This window comes from Patella vulgata, chromosome 5 (assembly GCF_932274485.2).
Source record: "Patella vulgata chromosome 5, xgPatVulg1.2, whole genome shotgun sequence".
In the NCBI taxonomy this organism is placed as follows: Eukaryota; Metazoa; Mollusca; class Gastropoda; family Patellidae; genus Patella; species Patella vulgata.
In genome coordinates, this window is record NC_065883.2 from 21,330,580 (window position 1) to 21,353,980 (window position 23,401).

The 23,401-nt window shown below is 32.8% G+C and overlaps 2 protein-coding genes across 3 annotated transcripts in view; one reads left to right on the forward strand and one right to left on the reverse strand.

Moving 5' to 3' along the window:
* Nucleotides 1-12,550, forward strand: part of LOC126820366 (tubulin polyglutamylase TTLL5) — a 31,996-nt gene extending 19,446 nt beyond the window's left edge. The window contains exons 27-34 of the mRNA XM_050548264.1: nucleotides 8-120; nucleotides 761-981; nucleotides 1,967-1,984; nucleotides 2,621-2,785; nucleotides 5,390-5,473; nucleotides 5,731-7,165; nucleotides 7,986-8,092; nucleotides 9,741-12,550. Of these exons, the coding sequence (XP_050404221.1) occupies nucleotides 8-120; nucleotides 761-981; nucleotides 1,967-1,984; nucleotides 2,621-2,785; nucleotides 5,390-5,473; nucleotides 5,731-7,165; nucleotides 7,986-8,092; nucleotides 9,741-9,748 (2,151 nt within the window). The 3' untranslated portion in view covers nucleotides 9,749-12,550. The remainder of the gene's footprint in view (nucleotides 1-7; nucleotides 121-760; nucleotides 982-1,966; nucleotides 1,985-2,620; nucleotides 2,786-5,389; nucleotides 5,474-5,730; nucleotides 7,166-7,985; nucleotides 8,093-9,740) is intronic.
* A 2,129-nt stretch (nucleotides 12,551-14,679) lies between these two features.
* Nucleotides 14,680-20,892, reverse strand: LOC130010424 (uncharacterized). Of its 2 annotated transcripts, none has more exons than XM_050548271.2 (5): nucleotides 20,755-20,892; nucleotides 19,473-19,776; nucleotides 16,711-16,936; nucleotides 16,306-16,453; nucleotides 14,680-15,860 (listed from the first exon to the last, which is right to left on the reverse strand). In XM_050548271.2, exons 2-5 carry the CDS (start codon nucleotides 19,752-19,754, stop codon nucleotides 15,692-15,694), a joined length of 825 nt encoding a protein of 274 aa, XP_050404228.2. In that variant the 5' UTR covers nucleotides 19,755-19,776; nucleotides 20,755-20,892; the 3' UTR covers nucleotides 14,680-15,691. The 2 variants fall into 2 exon arrangements, with proteins under 2 accessions (XP_050404228.2, XP_055956794.1); XM_056100819.1 differs by lacking the exon at nucleotides 20,755-20,892 and adding an exon at nucleotides 20,347-20,648.
* Nucleotides 20,893-23,401: the final 2,509 nt, after the last annotated feature.

Genomic DNA, 23,401 nt, shown 5'->3' on the forward strand with positions numbered 1-23,401 from the left:
ATTACAGGAAACTGAACAACTGAAATCTCGTCAACAAATAGATAAGACACATCTGAGACGAGGTGAAAGTACTGAAGGTTTAAATGAAAACAAGTTTGATCATTTTGTTAAAACAGTCAGGTAAGTCAGAATTTAAAAATATTCTGATATTTATAAAGAGTAACGACCATTATTTTAATGCATATTTCTATCATATAGCAAATTCAATAAGATCATCAAAGATAAAAGCCTGATTGTACTTATTGTCCCAGATAACATAACAATTGGTATTATATGACTTGTAAGAAGCTATTTATTTTTTAAAATGTTTTGCATTGATGTTAATTCCCATTAGGTTGCATTAAAATAATCTTTATTTTTTTATTCATTTGTTCATAAAAATTTTTAAAAAATTTTAATTTTCATCTCATAAGTCTAATCAGTTCAAATTAAATTGTATGGTATGCCAAATCTTTCAAGTCATCGCTACAATAATATAAACACCATATTTTCAATTTTATGAGTTGTAGTCACTTGTACAAATATGCTAATGTATTCAAGGAGTTTTTAAAAAAATCTACCTTACTCTTAGAAGAAGTCTGAGCATGTCAGTGTTTTGATCCTCATTAATAAAGTGAATTTAAACTAGTTATGAATATGATATTATTCAAATTTACTAACATTTATTTTCTTCACAAGAGATAGATAATTCCTCTTTAAATTTAAGATTTATGTTTTTGCAGTATTACCTTTGAATATAATATTTTTATTTTGTAAACAGCGAAGCAGAATTAGAGGATGTATTAACTACGTACACTAGAATCAATAAATCAGCCAGTATATTTCTAGGTAGTAATAGTAAATCTACTACTAGTACTAGTGATACTACTACGCAACCACCTATATCTACATCTAATACTACATCTACTACTACAACAGAAACATTAGTTAAACGTAAAGACAGTGATAACGGTCTCGTTACATGGGAAGATGTTCCAAGAAGTAAGTCAAAAATTTTCCTTGTTTATATCACTGTCATCTGGTTAATGTTTAATCATGAGTATTTAATTCTTATTTCTTTCACATTTGTTAAAAAAAAAACAATCTTCTTTAGAAAATTCGTAAAAATCATCTACATGTATAATTACCCAAAATCATCTAATTTGTACTTGTGTCCAGTTTAAAGCTGACCGTTTAATTTTAAGAACGAGTGTGAAATTTACAGGTGTTTAATTTCCCTGACAACTGTTCCAAAATAAATAACCCCATTGAATATTAATGTTTAATAATTAATTGGGACATATTTTTGAACAGTGGACACAAGTATAAATTAGATTAATTTGGGTGATATTAAACATTTTCCCCATTTATCTATTGAAGATTCAATATTGAACAAACATGAAAGAAATACGGGCTAAATACACAAGATTAAACAATACCCGGGTTACAGTGTATGTCCAGTCAGATGAAAAATAAAATTGGAATATTGGATATTCAGGGTTCAAGACATAGAATTTCCAGAATTTTGTATAATATGGCAATGTTTTTGCCTTTTGACGCATTCCCTAATCTTTGAGTGGCATTTAGCGACTGGGAAACTGTGTTTTGTTGACCCATTTCCCGTGTTTATAAACGATATCAGTTACCACTAATTCAATGTTTTTGGACCCATTCCTAGTGCTCAGTTGTGATATTACCATTTACCACTGAATCAAGTCATTCCCTTTTATAAGATGTTAAAATCAAATATAATCATTATGCCATGGTGTCAGAATCTTTTTCTGTAATTAATTGATGTCGTTTATTAAATGATTTATTGAGAAAGAGACAAGTCTGTTATTTATTTGCCCTGATTCGTTGTAAAATTTATAAAATGGTATTTAGAACTAATCAAATTTTATTTTTTAATTTCAATTTCTTCGATTGATAGAAAATTAACATAATTTAGTATTTTAACCAAAGTTTTTTTAAAAACTAATATTTTCAGCTTTTCTTCGTTTAGCAGGTAAACTAGTAGTTCAAATTCGAATGCATTCTTTTAGAATTATTTTTTATTTTTGCTGCTTACACTAGATTGGTTTCAGCACAGATTTAGTTACAATTGAAACAGAAATTAAAAAAAAAATTGTGTAAAAATATCCCCAAAGAAATCTTGTTAAATCCTGTGTTCTTAGTCTCAGTGTCAGATTACATGTATTTTAATTTTGTGATAACAATAATTGTAGGAATTTGATTTTGTTTTCGCACTATGATGTTATTAGGACTTGATAACTCGACAAAAATTAGCTTACTAAATATTTCTTCAGTGCATCAAGAATAAGTGTTGTTGTTTTTTTTTCTAAGTGAATGCTTCCCTTCATTTAGATTTCTATTTTTTATTTTGCACACTTGACTTAGCAAATTTTTTGAACAAAAAGCTTCTAAGAGTTTAGATTCCTAGTAACTTTGCCAACTGTAAAAGTATAATGTCTAAATGCTTTTCTTTTCCAGAACAAAATCAAAACGTTTCTCATTGACATTTGGAAATCTTTTACATAAAGTTATATTCTATTACTTGAATAATGTTTTAATGGAATTGATCTGGACACATTTCATTTCTTGAGGATTTTTTTATTTTAACCCTTTAACCCTTCTTTCTTAGTTCGTAGTGCTTCAAATACAGATCTTAGAGCAGTGAATAATCATGGGGCATTCGTGGGTAATAACAGACCAATATCCGCTAAACATACATACACTGATGCTGTATCTATATACAGTCAAAGATTGCTCCGTCCTCGATCGGCATCAACTGGTAATATGGCTAAAGGTATATAACTATGTGTTACATGGATTGAGTTGGCAGATATATATATATGTTGCATGATAACAATATTGTAATATTTTTATTGTGGTTTATTTGTGTTTTTGTAATCTCTCAATAATAACTGAAGGAGTGGAATGCTGTTTTCCAAATCATTAATCTTTCATTACTCTTTTATATTCATCTACCAATTTGCAATAATAAAACCCTTCACATGGTAAAAATTTAGAAAATCATGGTACGTGTGCCAAGCAGAAATTTTGCATCAAAATAATCTTTAAATGTCAAAATCAGTTGAAAACTATCTAAAGATAATCAACATTCAAGAAAATGAGATAATCCAAAGAAAATGAAGAGAGAAAATGCAGTTTAAACCTAATGTCACAGTTAACAATTATTTACAGACTAAGGAATTAATTTTTTTTATGATTCCCAAGTTGGAACTAGTTATTTTGTATTTATCATTCTGTATTTATCTACCAACAAAATAGGCTAACATTGTTATGGACTTTCAGGCACTGGCACTGTTCTGCAAGTCTCATACGGTTCAGAAAATTTAAAAAAAAATGTATTTCAAATAATTTCTGTTGCAAAACTATATATTTTCATAAATAACAGTTCATAAAATGTAAATATGTTAAGAACAGAAAATTGACCTATATAATGGTTAACATTGTATTTTGGCATTTATCTCACTTTGAGCCAGTGTGACATCCGACTGGTTTTCTTAAGCCGTCTGCCACACATATTATAATCACTGTACCTTTTTAAGCAGTAGTGAGTTTTAACTGTCCAGGTGTAGTTGAATTTATGCCATTTGTTTTGTACGAAAGTCAGCTCTCCTTCAGTTAATTGCAAGCTATACTAACTTGTGTGAAATAGTTTTATTTAACAACCGCTTCCAGGTTTAGTTGAATTTATACCATTGGTTTTGTACAACAGTCAGCTCTCCTTTGATTGTTAATTGCAAGCTGTGCTAACTTGTGTGAAATAGTTTTGATTAACAACCGCTTCCACCTTAGTGATATCACCTACAATGACATTATTACATTTAGGAAAATTTGCCTTGCTAACCAATCTTACGAAATTTTGAACTATAAAAATCGAAACAAAATAGGATCTGTGTTTTAATCAGAGTATGGTATCATTATATTAGCTTGAAATAGGATTGACATCATTGGGTGGCATTTGTGATGTTCGTCGTTATGGAATATTTCGGCAAAGATCTGATTTCTAATACTTCAGTCCATTCTTTATAAAACAGATCAGATTAGTAATAGTATCTTTAGATAAAATGTATTATCATTAAATGGGAGGCCAATCTGTGTGTTAATCAAGGAATTCTGTAACTTGTAGTTTTGATTGCTAAAACCATACGTGCATCACATTCACATTTCACAATGCATTTACCTGTGTGTATATGTCTGTACCTTTTGATTGAGTATTTTATCGTCACCATTTATATTTAGTGTCACCTGCCACACACTTGAAATTTTTAAGATATTTAACTTCACTATTTCTACTAATTGGGCTGAATATACCGGTACTAAAACTAATTTAAAGCCGCTCAAGAATTTTGAATTCAGTAAAAACCACCATTTTAGTCTGTTCCGTATTTACAAAGATATAATCTGCAGGAAAAAAAAGCAAACCATAAGTTTGACCTTTTATGTCTGATTGAGTCCAAGCCGGGAGATTATCTAACATTGATATTTTGAATTTGTTTTTTTTAAAGATACATTATGTAAGATTTAGATAAAGAGCTGGCTATTCTTTCTATAATAGTTCGAAAATAGATAATGTAAAATGAAAAATTTGAAAATTTCTTTCAAATTACTCTATTGCGAGCGAAGGTCTTAGCCTTTGAAGGTTTGACAAGATGTGTGCAATAATTTCAACCACCATACTGGTTGTCACTCCTCCATTTTTGGCTTAAATCTAAATATGGCTGAAAGTTTCTAATCTATTTAATATCGTCGAAATCCGATGCCATCGAGAGTTGATTTTGACCTGGATAAGTTAATTAATGTCTAATTAATAATTTAGAAAACATTTCAGGCCTAAAGAAAGACTTGCAATAAACAGATTTAGCTCTTGCATAATGTATGTTTAATTGAATGTTAAATAATGAATTGCAGTAGATTTTACCATGGATTAAGCTGTTGAAAATTAGATATTGTCTAAAATATGCAGCTTTAAAAGAACAGATGACTCGAGTTCTCATACATTATTACAGTTTTTTTCCTAGGTCATTCAGAATGAACCACCCCTTATTCAAATGTTATAATTCCTTCTACTAACAAAAAATAATGTGCATGAAGCAATAATGAATTGTTTATTTATAATTAGTAGGCTAAGTTTCATAACAATAACATTTATGTAGTTTAAAAATTTGGTTAGTAGTTGATTTATTCTAAAAGAAGGAACAATTTTATTAGTAATAATTAATTGCTTATTAATTAGTAGACATTTTAAAATTTATTACAATAATATTAATGTAGTCTGAAAATTTGGTTATTAATTAGTCTAAAAGAATGGACAATTTGAGTTTATAACTGTATTATTTTGTTTATAGTTTTGAAACTAATATATGTTATTTCAATAAACCAGGTAAATCACCTACCAATAGACCTGTATCTGCTGTTGTACAACGACCTGTGAACCCTTCATTTGCTCCATCTGAACCAACTGTAGGTAAGGACATATCACCATGTAGGATGGTCTTATTGAAGGTTGTTTGAAAAAAAAAAATGAAATATAGTGGATCACCTTTTTTATACCCCACTCAACATAGTTTGGGTGTATATTATATACAGTACATTTAAAAGTAAAGAAATTAAAAAAAAAAAGTTTTAAGTGAAATTGATAAATTACAGCGCAAAACTGTTTATATAAAATGTCCCAAATTTAAAATCGGATTCAGGTTTTATTATTTCTATTTTGCTTTCCAGATACCTATAATGAACAAGCAATACAGGATGCCTTACAGAGATTGGCTGTTCGTCAACAAGCTCGACAATACTCTGCATTTAATGGAAGTTGTGTCCTCAGTCAAGAAAACATAGCCACCCGTCCACCATCTGGTTACCATGGCAATAGACCAGGAACAGCAAGTTCTATCCGTTCAACGCCTGATAATAATTATAGTAATAATACTGGTGCTAATTTTAATCATCAGAACATTGTTAGTTATAATAATGACAATCAACAAAATTATGTTGCTCCTAAAATAGCCAAGGTTCGCTACACGTCTGAGGAGAATATTACCCGCCCGACAACCAGTTACAAAAGTACTACGTCATACATGTCTTCAAAACCACAATCCACTTCGCATGGTCGTCAAAATGTTCATCACCGCAATGCTAACACAACCTTTAATACCTTTATTGAAGATGCTGGTCAGGTTCGAGATATTGCTAATGCGTATGGTCAGATTACAGGAAATACTCACTATAGTACAGGCGGTTATCATAATTCACGACAGTTACAGTTCGCTCAACAACAAATGTTCAAACAACAGAGATTAATGGAGCAAAGTAAAGCTCTGTTGGAACAAAGTCGCGCAAAGCATCAAGCAATGGTTGCTCAAGCTCACGCAGCCCAGAGAACGTTAAATGGTTCAAATAACACGGATGGTAAAAATGATCATTCTAATTCACAGACTAGAGTTACAAGTGCCGAGCGTTCAAAGCAAAGATTCAGAAACGATATGGAATATTCAAAACCAAAAGTGAACAGTGCCCAACAAAGTGAACACACAAGGCCCAGGGTAATCAGTGCTCAGCAAAGTGAACACTCCAAATCAAGAGTTAGCAGTGCTCAACAGAGTGAACATTCAAAGCCTAGAGTCAATAATGTGCAACAACATGAACATTCAAAGCCAAGGTTGAACAGTGCACAGCAGCCTGAACATTCAAAGCCAGGAGTAAACAGTGCCCAGCAAAGTGAACATTCCAACCCAAGAGCTAATTTTGCACAACTAGATCGCCCTACACCAAGACCGAATGTAGACGTCAATGAACATGCACTTCCAAAAAAGACAGCTTCAGAAGGGTATGAAAGTTCGCAAACAAGGCCAGTTAGTTCAAAACAAAAAAACACTAAAACACAGCAAAATGAAAAAACGCACCGACCGACCACATCTGAAAGCCAACATAAACAAAATGATGGGTTTAACAGTGACGGTCAAATAATAGAAACAAGACAAGAACGAATACATAAAAAAACATTGGAAGCTCAACAGAAGCTAGCACAGCAAAAAACACTTGAAGCACCATCTGGGGAAAATTTAAGTGAAAATGAGAATAACAGTCAATCTTTTGCTCCTAAACCACCAGATCAACCATCCAGTTATAAAAAACTTCCTAACTCATACAGAATAGCCAGGTAAGAAATTTGATGGTTACCTTTCTATGCTTTTACCTAATGTCCCTCTGTCTCCCTCCCTGCATTTTCTTAAGGCAATTTAAATTCAATCCATCTTTTCTTATCTGGTTGGAACCTACATCAATTGTATTTTCTTTATTGAGAAGTAATCTAGTATGAAGACACTAAATATTTTATTATGTGTATTACTCGCTTGATTTATTGTCGCTCAAAACGAAGGAAGCCTTGTTTTATAGGATCCACAGATTGAGGAATATAGAATGTGGCTATACTGTACATGTACATATCTACATAAAAACATTCTACCTAATGAATTTCACCATATGTGTATGATTATGATTTATTTGTAAAATATTGGGATCAGATGAATTTATTTTTAAATTAGAAAACAGATGGACACCAACTTTTTGTTATCTTGCTGATGAAATTCTATTTGTTTGGACATATGCTTGTTTGGACATGTGCCTTAAAGCTGTGTAATCATTCGTATTTACCATTCACTCGCAACCTGTGTGTGTTTTTGTGTAGCATTTCATCATCATGTGTTATTATTATGCACTGGCAACCTATTTGTGTGACATTTCATTATGTTTTATTAATAAGCATGCACTGGCAACCTATTTGTGTGGTTTTTGTGTGACACTTCATTATGTGTTATCATTATTTTGCATGCTCTGGCAACCTATTCCTCTTTGTTTTTGTGTAGCATTTCATTCAATTCTTGCATGATTTTTTGTAGACCCATATCTATTACCCTGCATGCTCTGGCAACCTATCTTTATGTGTATTTACTAATTATGAATATATATTCCTGCTTCAGAACTAACGCAACTAACAGCAATGACGAGAAAGCTTTAAATTTTGATTTTTATAACAGTTTAAAATACGATGTCCATACCGGTCAGACAAGATCAAGAGGTGGTGATAGTAAGTATTGTGGCCATTTTATGCGCGCTATTTGAATTTGATAAAGATTGTTTATTTCAGTATGGACATATTCTACATTCCTCCATATTTCAGCTGTAATCAACGGGTCATATTTTAAACAAATTTGGTAAATATGTTGCTGTTGGTGAATTCCACAGGATGGAATGCTATATTTATAGTTCAAAAATAGATAATGAAAAAAGAATATATTGAAAATTTCATTCAAATCACGTTATTCTGAGCAAAGTCTGGCTCACACTAAGTGACAAATATCGCCATAATTGAAGTGGAGGTACATGTAGCAAAGTGAGAGTTTGGAGACAAATATCGCCGTAATTTAAGTGGAGGTACATGTACATGTAGCACACTACACGAGGACTTTGGCGATCACACAACTTTGAATATTGTCATATTTCTTTATCTATTTTAAACTATTATAGTTATAGCGAGAATGAACTGCTCTTTATCTAAATCTTACATAATCCATGATCTGGAACTGTAATTGTTCAACTACCTTACATTCACATAACCTGAATGAACTTTGCGTCAGTTGTCTATACAATATATTTTGCATGCAAATGTTTCATACTAATCACATGTTGTTAATATTCTTTGTTATCTAACTATCACCTGCATGTATGTGAAGGTTTTGTACTATTTACAAAATGAAACTGCGGGACAAAATGGCCGCTCTTTGTATGCAAATTGTGTAAAATTATGTAACACGAAGGTTGTGGACCCTCTAGAGGTCATAATTTTTTTCCAATTTTGATGAAACTTAAAACATATCTATATACCGATGGTCTCAGTCCCATTTGATATTTGCGCATTTCACACCATAACTTTATGGATTATGGCCCCTGATTGTACAAAAAATCGCTTTTGTTTCTAGCTTGCTCTCTATCCATCTCTTGCAAAATGTGGGCGTATCTTGCCTGGCAGCCCCTGGTTACCCTACTTAGACAAAACTGATCAAAAATATAGTTTGTGAAGGCAATAGTTTATAAATTATACTTTCTATCTGATTCAAAAGGGTAGAGTGAGAATGCACAGAATATTACTTCATTTAGTCTATTTATGAATGCAAATATAGTGGCTTTGCTTTGAAAAGCTAACACTCCAAACTACATGTTGTCCTTGTTAACTGCTGCCATTTCCAAAACCTTAGATGCATGTAGATCTCTACCATGTGGACATTCATTATCATTGCCTTTTTGCCTCTCTTGGAGGTTAGAAGCTTATAGCATTTGTAAGTGTACCAGTAGTTACATGTATATATGTGTAACTTACTGTTTGTGTTATATACATATTGTAAGATACAGTCAAATCCTCTGCACTCTCACAAAGAGGTATTTTGCTGGATACCTTGTAATTCTGTACATTGAAACATACTTATTACTAAAACAGTATTGTACTGTATGTGATCTTGGTTCCTTTTGATGTTGACGCATGTCTGACCGTAACATCTTGGATTATGGCCCCTTATTGTATGAAAATCGCTTTTTTAGCTGGTAGTGGTTCTCTGTCCATCTCTTGCAAAATGTGTGCGTATCTTGCATGGCAACTGCTTGTTTACATTATAGTTTTGTTTTAGAAATTTATCATACGCTTAGACCTAGATCTAGATGTTTTGATACTTTTATTTCAGATTGGTGACATAAAAGACCATGATAAACATTCCACAGATTGATCTCCACATCCAGTCATAAACCATCATTTGGATTAGATGAATTATAATAAAACTGCATAGATTTCTATTATATACATCATCGTGATAGCTTTTTATAATATTTACAGCTTTAAAAGTAGCATGGTCATATAAGTATATTTATTATGTCATTATTATTTTAATATATTTTAATGTAGACTTATATGACATTAAACTGCTGCAAAAAAAGAATCATTGCTAAAAGTAGAAGTATGAATATTGAAAGCGGATGTCCAATGGACCCAAGTCTCATATGATTCATATTTTGAGGCATTAGACCTTTGAAGATTTTAAAACTATAATTTTCAATTTTCAGTGATTTGACTACAGTTATATCAAGGGTTTTTAAATTAGATTGTATATAAAATTTGAGACAGATCTGCCTGCATGTTCTGTACAAGGTGTACTTATTATTAGCCTATGGTGTACATTTCAAAGTTCAGCAGTCACTCACCAAGTCTAGGGTGATTTTGAATATATTACATGTACATGAAATTAATTACATTTAGTTTCTTAATTAAAGTTCTAATGCCTCTTTAAACCTACTAAGTTATCAGTTTTATGTGTATTATATATGCTGGTATATTTTCATGTATACGAATGATATTTATATTATGGTTTATATACTGTAGGTAATAGTATATTTATCTGTGATGATCTCCACATGTATTAAGAGTAAAAAGCTGTCAGGGATCAGATATGTCCATTCAAGACTTTTGTCTTCATCAGTCCCTTTAATGTATTATATATATATATATATTGTCTGTGATATCAGTGACGGATCCAGGTGAGCCAGGACCCCCTAAATAACAGTATAAAAATTAACTTATTATTCTGTTTGTATGAAATGTGTAAATTCGATCTTTTTGTTGGATTGGTTGAAATTGAATGTTATATTCGGACCAGATATTCGCCAGAAGTCACAATTGACTCTCAGACTTTTTAAAATTTCCTCGGAGGACAATCAAGCAACCAGACACCCCCCCCCCCCCACCAAATATCCTGCAACCGTCACTGTGTGATATACACCAGAGTAACTTCAGCAAGTAATGATAATTATGTGATAAATAGATATATAACATTGTGTATATTATACTTGTATATTCTGTTATTTACACCTTTCCTCCATTCTGTTAAATAGATGTGACTCTGTGTTGGTATAAGTAACTGATAGTAATACACTTGGTGTGTACTTCTGGTAAATTTACTTTGGGTTAATATGTGGTAAAATCTTATTGTGAACATAACTTTCAGTCTGAGAGCTCTGTGGCTCTATGGTATACATGTATAGCCAGGTACCCCAATGTAATTATCCAATTCATGCCCCAAGTAAGTTATGTACTGGTACCAAACGGTTGGTATTGTGCATGAAACAATGGTGCTACATGCTGTCCTGTGTCAGGATTGGTAAGTGCACATACCTAATAATTAGAAAGTCAAGAAAAGAGATGAAATGAGATCAAAATTTGACTGTAGATCTGACAAAGAAAAGAAACATTGTAAGGTCTAATACACAGGAAAGGTCCCTCTTTACATCCATCCATCTAATTATTAGCCATTGACTACTGTATACTGCACACATTATTATCATTATTAACATTGTATATATGTAAATAACAATGCTAAATTGTATGAAACTATTCTCATGGGTGGATTTATACATAAATTAATTGTCTCTATTGTCTTGTCATATTCTATAAATATTAAATGTGACCAGCTCCAGCTAAATGAGATATGTTTGTACTTAAAAGATTGTTAAATTGTGTTTTATATGAAATGATTTAGATATTTGAAGTTGGTACGATACTTCATAATACTACTATTCAGATATAAGTGATTGAAATGACTAAAATATAACAAAAATAAAAAGAGAGTCAATCTTTTGCCTTTGAGCATTGTTGGAATTGAACTAAGGTAATTTTTAAAGACGACAATATTTATTAACTAAAAGATTGTTTTCTTGTTTTATGTCATATCTAAAATAAGGGAGTGTGACATGTCTTATTTAGCGGGAGCTGGTTGCAAATTGTACAATGAATATTATGTTTAAAGTATGATGTAGTTAATTTACTTTTAGCATTCTCTCCAATACAATTACACTAAAAATATGAATATTTTAGAATATGTTTTATTATTTCTCAATTCTATTTCCACACCACATCAGTTATCGTGAGTGACAAAATTAAATTACCCGTACATGTAATTGCAATTCTAAACGTTCCAGGTTCACAATCAAGAATTTCCTCTGGTCTTCCTATATAACATGGTTTTAGTTAAAGAATCCTTACTTTTTGACATTCTAAATATTGAGAAAGATGCTTTATAGAAAGTTGCGTATATTATATTTAATTTTTTTGTCTCTAAGTCTAATACTGTGATATCAACATAATTGACTTCTTGATGTTTATCTTTTAAAAACATTCATTTTGTACGTTATGTGTTTGTTTATGTTCTGTGTATAATTGCAATAATTTTATTAATTTTGATTTCTTCCGAGACGTCCATTTGGGTTTGGATTATTTTGATAGTTCAAGTGATAAAAATTTGAATCCAGACTAAATGACAATCTGAAGGAGATAAGAATTTGTGAAATTTATTGACTAATGAATGCATATTATTTTGTTAGATATTTTTAGTCATCATCGCCTTTATTTCATACCTCAGCATACTACTATCTTGTTATTTAATTGTATATATATAGCAAATAAATGAATTATATCTATATTATAATAAATTATCAAAAAACCAAACCACGTTTTATATATTTTACAGATTATTAGTTAAGTAGTAGTACTGTAAAAGGGCAAGTTACTAGTGATCGATGGTATCTCTTTCTGCATTTTCTATTCGATTATTCAGCTAACTGGTTAACTAAAGATAGAAAAGTAATGGAGTTAATGTATTGTCAATGCACTTTTTATACGTCCGGCGTCCACAATTGCTTGTGGACGCTCTATAGGCTAAAGTTAATATCCGATTGACTTTAAATTTATACACAGTGTCTAAGGTCATGAGACGAAGAAGCCTACTGATATTCAGCGATTTCCGATAATTACTGCCAGAGTTATGGCCCTTGATCACTTAGAAAAACATTGTGAACGTTCTAGAGGCTAAAATTAATATCTGATTGACTTTAATTTTATACACTGTGTTTAAGGTCATTAGACGAAGAAGCCTATTGATTTTCAGCGATTTCCGATAATTACTGCCAGAGTTATGGCCCTTGATTACTATGAAAAATCTTGTGGACGCTCTAGAGGCTAAAGTTATCATCCGATTGACTTTAGATTGATACACAGAGTTTAAGGTCTTGAGACAAACAAGTATATTGATTTTCAATGAAGCTTTATGACTTGAACAGCTAAATCCATGATGTTAAAAGTTTCATATATTAAATGTTAGCATGGGGCAGAACTTTATAAAAACCAAACAAGTTCTAATGGTTTTCTGATAATTACTTAATGAGTTGTTACTCTTAATCAGATTTTAATGTATTATAAATCTTTCATTACCGAAAAAAGTAAAAATATGCGACAACTCTGGTTTACTGCCCGGACGATATAGCTGCTGTGGGCGTATGTTTCATTGCCTGGCAACCTATCTTTGTTTCTGTGGTCATGTGTGCAATCCTAGGTATTTTGGGGGAATGCCAACCCTAACCCTTTTTAAAGAGTGAACTGGGATCCAGTTTAGCTTTTACCCCTCTTTAAAGGGTTAGGGTTAGTATTCCCCAAAATACTCATTTATTTAAAGCAGCCGTTGTGGACTCAACTTCGGTCCAAGTTACCACCAGAAATTCCTGGACCTCCCCAACCGACCTTCAATTAGCATCACACAAACACATTCGTACGTAACTAACGTACGAAAATTAAATGGTAGCTGGGTTTTTTTTTTTCGCACGTATACAGTGAATGGCCATTTTGCTCATTAATCCCAGCCAGAATTTGGCTATTTTTTTAAAATTGCGTTAAAATTTTAAATTTTTGTTTAGAACTGAAATAAATTAACTTTTAGTCAATCCCCACGCTAAAAACATTAACAGAATTGATTGTGTATATCTGAAATAGACAGGACCGAAGCACAAAATAGTGCCAATATGCCGATATCAAATCTAGAGTTGTAGACGATGTTATTTTTGTGAAAAATCATTGGAAGAAGCGATAAGACGTTCTGTACGGATTATACAGTCCTAAAGGCTGCAAGAAGGCTATTGTTTACAATGTAACATTGTGTCTTGTAATGTTGATAATGATCATAATGATGGTGTTTACATTTGTTTGTTGATGTGACCTCATGACCTGTGACGTTTAGATAACGTCATATGGATATCATGGCTATTCACTGTGTCAGAGTCACTTCTCTGCAGGAAGGGTGAGTCTGTCGTTCAGATTGAAACACATTGTGTGCTTTAGAGGCTAAGTTAATATTGACTTTAAGAATTCATGTACAGTGTTTAAGGTTACGAGACGAAGAATCTTATTGTTTTTCAGGAGCTGCAGTGGCTCAGTAAGACTCTGGCTCGCTGGGTTTGCTCCCGGTGTTGGCAAAGAAAGTTCTGTAGGATTTCCTGTGCAGTTTTCCTTTGTCAGTGGTGCAGGATGGAGACCCTAACAAAGACAGCTGTCTAGTTGTTCAGATGAGACGGTTGGAATTTGAAATAAGAGTAGCGCTGCTGTCCAGACAAAATTTTCCTCATAGTACCCTGTACATGTATGATTTCCGATAATTACTGCCTGAGTTTTGGATGCTCCCTCGAGTCCAAAGTTATCATCTGATCAATTTAAATTTATACACAGTCACAATCATTTACATTTTAAAATAACAAAAACTATATGCAATAGATAGATATAAAAGTTTTATAAGTGGTAAATAATCTATTTGGACTGAATGCCTATCCAAAATAATATTCTAATGTAATATATGTATTAAAATTCCACAATACAATAAAACATGAATAATATTTAAATCAACAAGAATGAACCCATTTAAGTTACCTGGCAATCCACTAAGCTGGAGGAAGTTACCCAGGTTGGGACAAAAAAAAACCCATGGTCCTGGGTGTTCAATATTCATGGCACATTAAAGATCCCCTGACAGTAAGAAACTGAATTAAGAGCTGGCTGTAACGCTACATTACGAGAAAAATTTCTATAGCACATTGTATGGAATATGCCTGTCTTGATTAGCCTGCTTGGTGCAGAACATAGGATGTTAAACCTCAATTCATATTCAATCAAGTCCTGGGTAAACCATTTCATACACATCACATAAATTTTCATTCCTAAGGCATAGTCTTGCCGATTTGCTAAGAAGTTATGCCAGTGTAAATCTGGCTTTTTTGGTGGGAATATGTTTTTTGTATATTTTAGAAAATGGGATCACGGATCACTACTTTAGTCTATAATAGGCGCATAACAGTAGGACGTTAAACCCCATTTCATTTTATTTCTTTAGTCTATATATTCTATGTACACCATTAAAGGCTTAATACCACTCTTGTTGTAACTGAATAATATGTCCCAATCTTTATTCTGGTCAACAAATTGTACTATTTTAGAATATTTCAATCAATTGATGATACAAATTTCATCTTAACACACCTTATTTAAAAATTTTGAAAAATTCAACATAATGCCTTTAATGGTTTGAAACGTCTAACGTAAACCTTTTCAAATGAAACTTCGATTTAAAAATATTTTCGAACCCTCTGGACAAGTAAAATAGGATGTAATGGATAATTTACACAACAGGTAGGACACTTAAACATCTAGTACTTAGAAAGAGAGATTATTTATTTTCTGGAGCTTTCAAGCCAGCAAGAGTGTTATTGTCCCTTTAATGGAACAATTCTTCTTTTCTTGAACAGAACATTTTTACTGTAAGATTACTGATTAAGCATGTTTTAATGCTTCACGAACACTGAGAGTGGCTAGCTTGGATTTGTTTTTAGAAACAAATGTTTTGATGAGATCTGGATCGGTTCGAAAATGGTTTCTCAATGCCCATCCTATAGATTTCTGTATGAAAAATTCCTTTTCGTGAGCACACTGCAAACTATATCTGTAAAAAAAAGAAAATATATAAAGAAGATATTTTTCTGTTATATTTTATGGAAAGAAAACCAAAACACACAGTTGAAATGATCTCAGGAGATACGGTGGCTCAGTGAGTAAGACATTGGCTCGCTAGCCCTGGAGATCCAGAGTTCGATTCCTGTGTTGACCGAGAAAATTCACTGGGATTTTCCGGCGTGGTTCCCTCTTGTAAGTGGTGCAGGATGAAGGGCCTGGCCAGGCACAACGTATAATTTAAATGATGGGAAGAAAAACTGAGGTCCCATGTACACATTGGCGCACACATAAAAGAACTCTGGCAGTTGCAATTTGATATAAGAGTAGACCATAGTGCCGCTGTCCAGACAAAATTTCCCTCATAGCACACTGGCGTGTTCATTAGCCCACTCGGAGCAGAACAGTAGGACCTAAAAAGTCTATTGGTATCTTACCTAAACAGTCTATCAGTATCTGTTTTATGTTTATAATTTAATTGATGTAATATAGCTGTTCTTCTAATCCACATATTATCATCAGATATCCATTCATCCATTAGTTGAGAATACTTCTCTCTATCACTTAATACTAATATTCCAACAACTACAACAAAAATTTTTTAAAAAAATAAGATTTGGACAGATTAAAGACGCATTATGTAAGATTTAGATAAAAAGCTGACAGTTCTCGCTATAATTGGCTGGGAATAGGAAAGGAGCATAGTAAGAGTACAGTGGGCAAATCCGATGAAAGCTCTGACAGCTTAACGTGGATTTTGTATTTATATTTTATGAATATATAGGGGAATCACCTTATTATCTGCCACTGATATAGACCTACATTATATAAAGCCATCATACCTTTAGATGCCAGAAGATCAACAGTATCCCACCAACTTTTATTTGTAATTAAATGTTTAAGAACTTCTAGATTTTGATCATTCCAGTCTGGGTGATTTATATGTTTAATATATTTATCACAATAATCTAATACAAAACATTGATAATCTCTTTCTTCTTCTTGCCATAATAAATAAAATAACTGATATATATCTGGATGATTCAGTACTGGATGGGCTTCAAAAATCTGAAATTATAATTGGTATTAGTTAACATGAATATTTGCCGAACCTCTTTAGTTTTGGTCAAAATAAAGCATCAATTTTAGTCACAATTCTTTTGTTGCTTTGGGGATCACGTGGCTAAGTGGGTAAGATGCTTGCTCGGTAGCCTGGAGGTCGGGTGTTCGATCCCTGCATTGGCCGAGAAAGTTCATCCAGATTTTCCGGCGTGGTTTCCCCTTGTCAGTGATGCAGGACGGAGGGCCTGACAAGGACAGCTGTCTAGTCATTCCGATGGGACAAAAACCCGAGGTCCTGTGTACAAATTGGCGTGCATGTAAAAGATCCCTTGGCAGTTGGAATTTGATATAAGAGTAGGCCGTAGCGCCGCTGGCCGGGCAAAATTTCCCTCACAGCACACTGTATGGCGTATGCCCGTCTTCATTAGCCCAGTTTTGGAGCAAAACAGTAGGACGTTAAACCCCATATCATTTCATTTCATTTCTTCTGATGCTTGTCAATTTATCTGGCACATATTTGTCATTTTCTGCTAACATCTTTTATATTGTCTGGTATAATGTTAAGAATGTAACATATACAATTTCAACTTTGCTTTACATTTTGTCAAGTACAAATAAAATTGTTATTTTTGAGCACAGGAATCCAAGAAATTAAGGTTTTAGACAAAAAAGATGAGAACATATCTTGCAGGAATCTTTTCAAATCTAAGACTACCTAAACATTTTTTTTTCTTGCCCTTATTTCAATTACACAATCATATATTCTTTGTACAGAATTTGAAATTAATTGGATTAGATCAGTAGTTCTTAACCCTTTTTTCCCAACGGCACACATTGGAACGCATGAAAAAATAGCGGCACACCTGGCTAAATATATATATGAACCAGCGGCTGTCAGGCAGGATACGCCCACCTTTTTGAGAGATGGATAGAGAACAAGCTAAAAGAAAGTGATTTTTTCTACAATCAACGGCCATAATTCATGAAGTTACAATTCGATATGCGCAAATATCGAAAGGAACCAAGATCTTTGGGTTATAAACATGCATTTCAAGTTTCATCAAAATCGGATTAAAATTGTAACCTCTACAGGGTCCACAACCTTGATATACCATATTTTTACACCTTTCTCGTACAAGCGGCGGCCACTTTGTACGGCAGTTTTGGTTTGATTTTCAGGAAATTTGAACTCAACCTTTATTATGGTGTTACGGTGATATATTCAAACGATTTTTAAAATCAGATAATAAGTGTGACCTTCAGAGGGACCACAAGCTAAAAGAGGCGATTTTTCGTATAATCAGGGGCCATAATTCATGAAGTTATGATCCGAAATGCGACAATATCGAAAGGAACCAAGATCTTTAGGTTATAAACATGCATTTCAAGTTTCATCAAAATCGAATTAAAATTGCGACCTCTTCAGGGTCCACAACCTTGACATATACCATATTTTTACACTATTCGCGTACAAGCGTCGGCCATTTTGTCCGGCAATTTGGTCCGATTTTCACGAAATTCGAACTCAACCTTCATTACGGTGTAACGGTGATATAATCAAATGTCTTTTTAAATCGGATAATAATTGTGACCTCCAGAGGGACCACACGCTAAAAAAGGCGATTTTGCATACAATCAGGGGCCATAATTCAGGAAGTTACGATCCGATATGCGACAATATCGAAAGGAACCAAAATCTTTAGGTTATAAACATGCATTTCAAGTTTCATCAAAATTGAATTAAAATTGTGACCCAGACAGGGTCCACAACCTTGATTTACCATATTTTTACACTATTCGTGTACAAACGGCGGCCATTTTGTCCGGCAATTTTAATCCGATTTTCACGAAATTCAATCTCAACCTTCCTTAGGGTGTAACGGTGATATAATAATACGTTTTTTTAAATCAGATAAAAATTATGACCTCTATAGGGTCCACAAGCTAAAAACGCGATTTTTCATACAATCAGGGGCCATAATTCAGGAAGTTATGCACAAATATCGACAGGAACTGATATCTTTGGGTTATAAACTTACATGTCAAGTTTCAACAAAATCGGATAAAAATTGTGACCTATAGGGTTCACAAGCTAAAAACGTAATTTTTTCGTACAAACAGGGGCCATAATCCATGAAGTTTTAATCCGATAGATGCCAATATCGAAAGCAGCCGAGATCTTTTGGGGATAAACATATATTTCAAGTTTCGTCAAAATCGGACAAGAATTGTGACCTGTAGAGAGTCCACAAACAAATTGTGGACGGACGGACAGGGGCGACAACAATATACGTCCACATGAAAATGTGGGCGTATAAAAATATTTGAATTTTGCAAAATAAAAACATGATAAGTCAGATCTAGATGGAATACAACCGTAGACAGAGACTAGTCATAGACACATAGAATAAATAAAGAAAAACACAACTGTGAACGCCAGTGAATACTCAATTGGGATCACATGGTTTTTCACATTTTCTTAGTGTGGCGTTCAAAATTTCACGTGGCACACTGGTTGAGAATCACTGGATTACATGATTACCTCTTTATTTATAGCTCGTCTTTCAGGAGCTTTTATTCCAATAAATTCATACTGATTCCTCATATACTGTTTGATCTTAGCTGCATATGTCTTATTCTTAGCTGCAGAATATTTAGTTTTTAATGTTTTGATCAGTTTCTGGACAGACATGGAAGGTTTTTGTGTTGGTATGGTAGATGAAACTTGGTTGTTTATTTGAGCACCATTTGATAATTTTGATGATTTTAATGTTTTTGTTTTTCTTGTTGGTGTAGATTTCTTTACTGTTTTAACTTTCGGCATTATAACAGAAAGACTTTACTAACTGAAAAAGATGTAAAATTAAACAGTTAATCAAAATAACATGGGATAAATCAAAGTAGCATAGGTTGTGTTAATGTTATTTGTGAGTGAATTAGGTGGCTTGTTAAAATATTATAATAGTCTAAATGACAATGCAGAATAACAGCACGATAAAGGGCAGTCAGTGCAATTAAAAATCCGGTAATAAATTTCAACACTTCGCTGACAATATAGGTTGCTGTAAAACAGACCATGCATGTACATGAAAGAAAACTTTCACTGGTTTGTTGAAGAAACGACTCCAAGGTTCCTTCTTCATATATATATAGTGTCTGCATATTGTGCAATTTGAAGATCCACCATTCATGTTTTCTCACAGATTATAAGTGAAAGGCTACATAGTTTCTTACAAAACAATTAACGTATGCAGTATTGTCATACTGGGAGAAATAGTTGTGGAATTTATAACCAATAAAATTATTTTAAAGATAAAAACAAATTGGCACGCGATGCCTCGCTATCTCCCTTGACACATCAGCGATCAGAAAATCTAGTATTTTAAATGAAATTCAATAGATATCTATGGTTTTACCTATTCACCAATTTCCGTAAAAAGGTAGTCTTTATAAATATTAAGATAACGATCGCTATTTAGAATATGGTTTGTATGCTTGACTAACATTTAGGCTACTCTTGCAAACTGTCGTAAATTTGATCAAAATAAACAGTTATGTCCCTTTACTTGACCTCAATTAGAGCTCCATGTAACCGCAAACTTCTCGATGCGATCAGTCGCCGATTGAATAGGATCGACTACGGACAAGTTCATAACTTTGCCGTTTTTCGGATAAATTCATCGTTAAGATAAACTGATAAAAAAAAAGGTTGTTGACTATTACCATAGTCGCCATAACATTACAATAAACTACCGCAGTATCAGTATCTTTATAAATAACAAAATCATAAGATAAATATGATATATTATTTAAAATACACTCACCCAATGTGTAACGATAATTGATCTGTCTATCCAATTCTAAAAAAGTGTCAATTGATAATATTTGAACGTCTTTGACGACAGATTTAGGCCCTTTTATAACCACACAGAGGTAAAAATTAAAAAAGCCACGTGTGTGTGAAGCAGTGTCAGCAAAATGAATAAGAAACTCACTGATCCATTTAACGGTATATTTTTGATACTTGTGCAATCGTACAGGATACCAGCTCTTTATATACATAAAGATTATTTTGAAGTCTCTCGATCTACTTCATGTCGTTATTTAAAAAAGGACATTTAAAAATTGAATGTTCTGAATTTCAGCAACATTATGTGTATATAAAATAGATAAATATAAATAAAGCCCACATTTACAGTTATTGGAATTACAAATATAAGGAACGGTTGGGGTCTATCAACTGCTGCAAAATGACTCTGTAATTCCAGAAAATCCAAATTCGCCGATTAGTGCTAAATATTAATCAAAACTTTATCTAGTAAAACTCTTTTTTAAATAGGCCGATGACCAAAACTTTATACCACTAAATACCTCTTACCAACTACTATATCCCTCACTTCAATTTTCTACCTTTTTCCTGATTAAATTTTAGATCCTCAAGAAAATAGAACCACATATTTTACCAGTTGTTCTCCAGGGCCCTGTTTCTCGAAATCTTAACTAAAAATAAAATCCAAATTTTAGTAGATATTTCAATTTTGATTGGCAAAGCAATAAAATCAATCTAATATTATCCAATCAAATTACTAAAATTTGGATTTTATCTTAGTTAAAATTTCGTGAAACAGGCCCCAGTTTATGAGCTTCCTTTTTTTTTTCTTTTTTTTGGATGTTTCGCATTTGGACTAAAGTAAATCAGATAAAAATTATGACCTCTATAGGGTCCACAAGCTAAAAACGCGATTTTTCATACAATCAGGGGCCATAATTCAGGAAGTTATGCACAAATATCGACAGGAACTGATATCTTTGGGTTATAAACTTACATGTCAAGTTTCAACAAAATCGGATAAAAATTGTGACCTATAGGGTTCACAAGCTAAAAACGTAATTTTTTCGTACAAACAGGGGCCATAATCCATGAAGTTTTAATCCGATAGATGCCAATATCGAAAGCAGCCGAGATCTTTTGGGGATAAACATATATTTCAAGTTTCGTCAAAATCGGACAAGAATTGTGACCTGTAGAGAGTCCACAAACAAATTGTGGACGGACGGACAGGGGCGACAACAATATACGTCCACATGAAAATGTGGGCGTATAAAAATATTTGAATTTTGCAAAATAAAAACATGATAAGTCAGATCTAGATGGAATACAACCGTAGACAGAGACTAGTCATAGACACATAGAATGACTCAAACTAAATAAAGAAAAACACAACTGTGAACGCCAGTGAATACTCAATTGGGATCACATGGTTTTTCACATTTTCTTAGTGTGGCGTTCAAAATTTCACGTGGCACACTGGTTGAGAATCACTGGATTACATGATTACCTCTTTATTTATAGCTCGTCTTTCAGGAGCTTTTATTCCAATAAATTCATACTGATTCCTCATATACTGTTTGATCTTAGCTGCATATGTCTTATTCTTAGCTGCAGAATATTTAGTTTTTAATGTTTTGATCAGTTTCTGGACAGACATGGAAGGTTTTTGTGTTGGTATGGTAGATGAAACTTGGTTGTTTATTTGAGCACCATTTGATAATTTTGATGATTTTAATGTTTTTGTTTTTCTTGTTGGTGTAGATTTCTTTACTGTTTTAACTTTCGGCATTATAACAGAAAGACTTTACTAACTGAAAAAGATGTAAAATTAAACAGTTAATCAAAATAACATGGGATAAATCAAAGTAGCATAGGTTGTGTTAATGTTATTTGTGAGTGAATTAGGTGGCTTGTTAAAATATTATAATAGTCTAAATGACAATGCAGAATAACAGCACGATAAAGGGCAGTCAGTGCAATTAAAAATCCGGTAATAAATTTCAACACTTCGCTGACAATATAGGTTGCTGTAAAACAGACCATGCATGTACATGAAAGAAAACTTTCACTGGTTTGTTGAAGAAACGACTCCAAGGTTCCTTCTTCATATATATATAGTGTCTGCATCGTGTGCAATTTGAAGATCCACCATTCATGTTTTCTCACAGATTATAAGTGAAAGGCTACATAGTTTCTTACAAAACAATTAACGTATGCAGTATTGTCATACTGGGAGAAATAGTTGTGGAATTTATAACCAATAAAATTATTTTAAAGATAAAAACAAATTGGCACGCGATGCCTCGCTATCTCCCTTGACACATCAGCGATCAGAAAATCTAGTATTTTAAATGAAATTCAATAGATATCTATGGTTTTACCTATTCACCAATTTCCGTAAAAAGGTAGTCTTTATAAATATTAAGATAACGATCGCTATTTAGAATATGGTTTGTATGCTTGACTAACATTTAGGCTACTCTTGCAAACTGTCGTAAATTTGATCAAAATAAACAGTTATGTCCCTTTACTTGACCTCAATTAGAGCTCCATGTAACCGCAAACTTCTCGATGCGATCAGTCGCCGATTGAATAGGATCGACTACGGACAAGTTCATAACTTTGCCGTTTTTCGGATA

Excerpts from the sequence above, each read along its gene's own strand:
- LOC130010424 (XM_050548271.2), bottom strand. The coding sequence starts at position 19,754 with ATGCCGAAAGTTAAAACAGTAAAGAAATCTACACCAACAAGAAAAACA. Across the intron at positions 16,937-19,472 it reads GACGAGCTATAAATAAAGAG|ATTTTTGAAGCCCATCCAGT; the intron begins GTAATCATGTAA and ends TTATAATTTCAG. Across the intron at positions 15,861-16,305 it reads GATACTGATAGACTGTTTAG|ATATAGTTTGCAGTGTGCTC; the intron begins GTAAGATACCAA and ends TTTTTTTTACAG.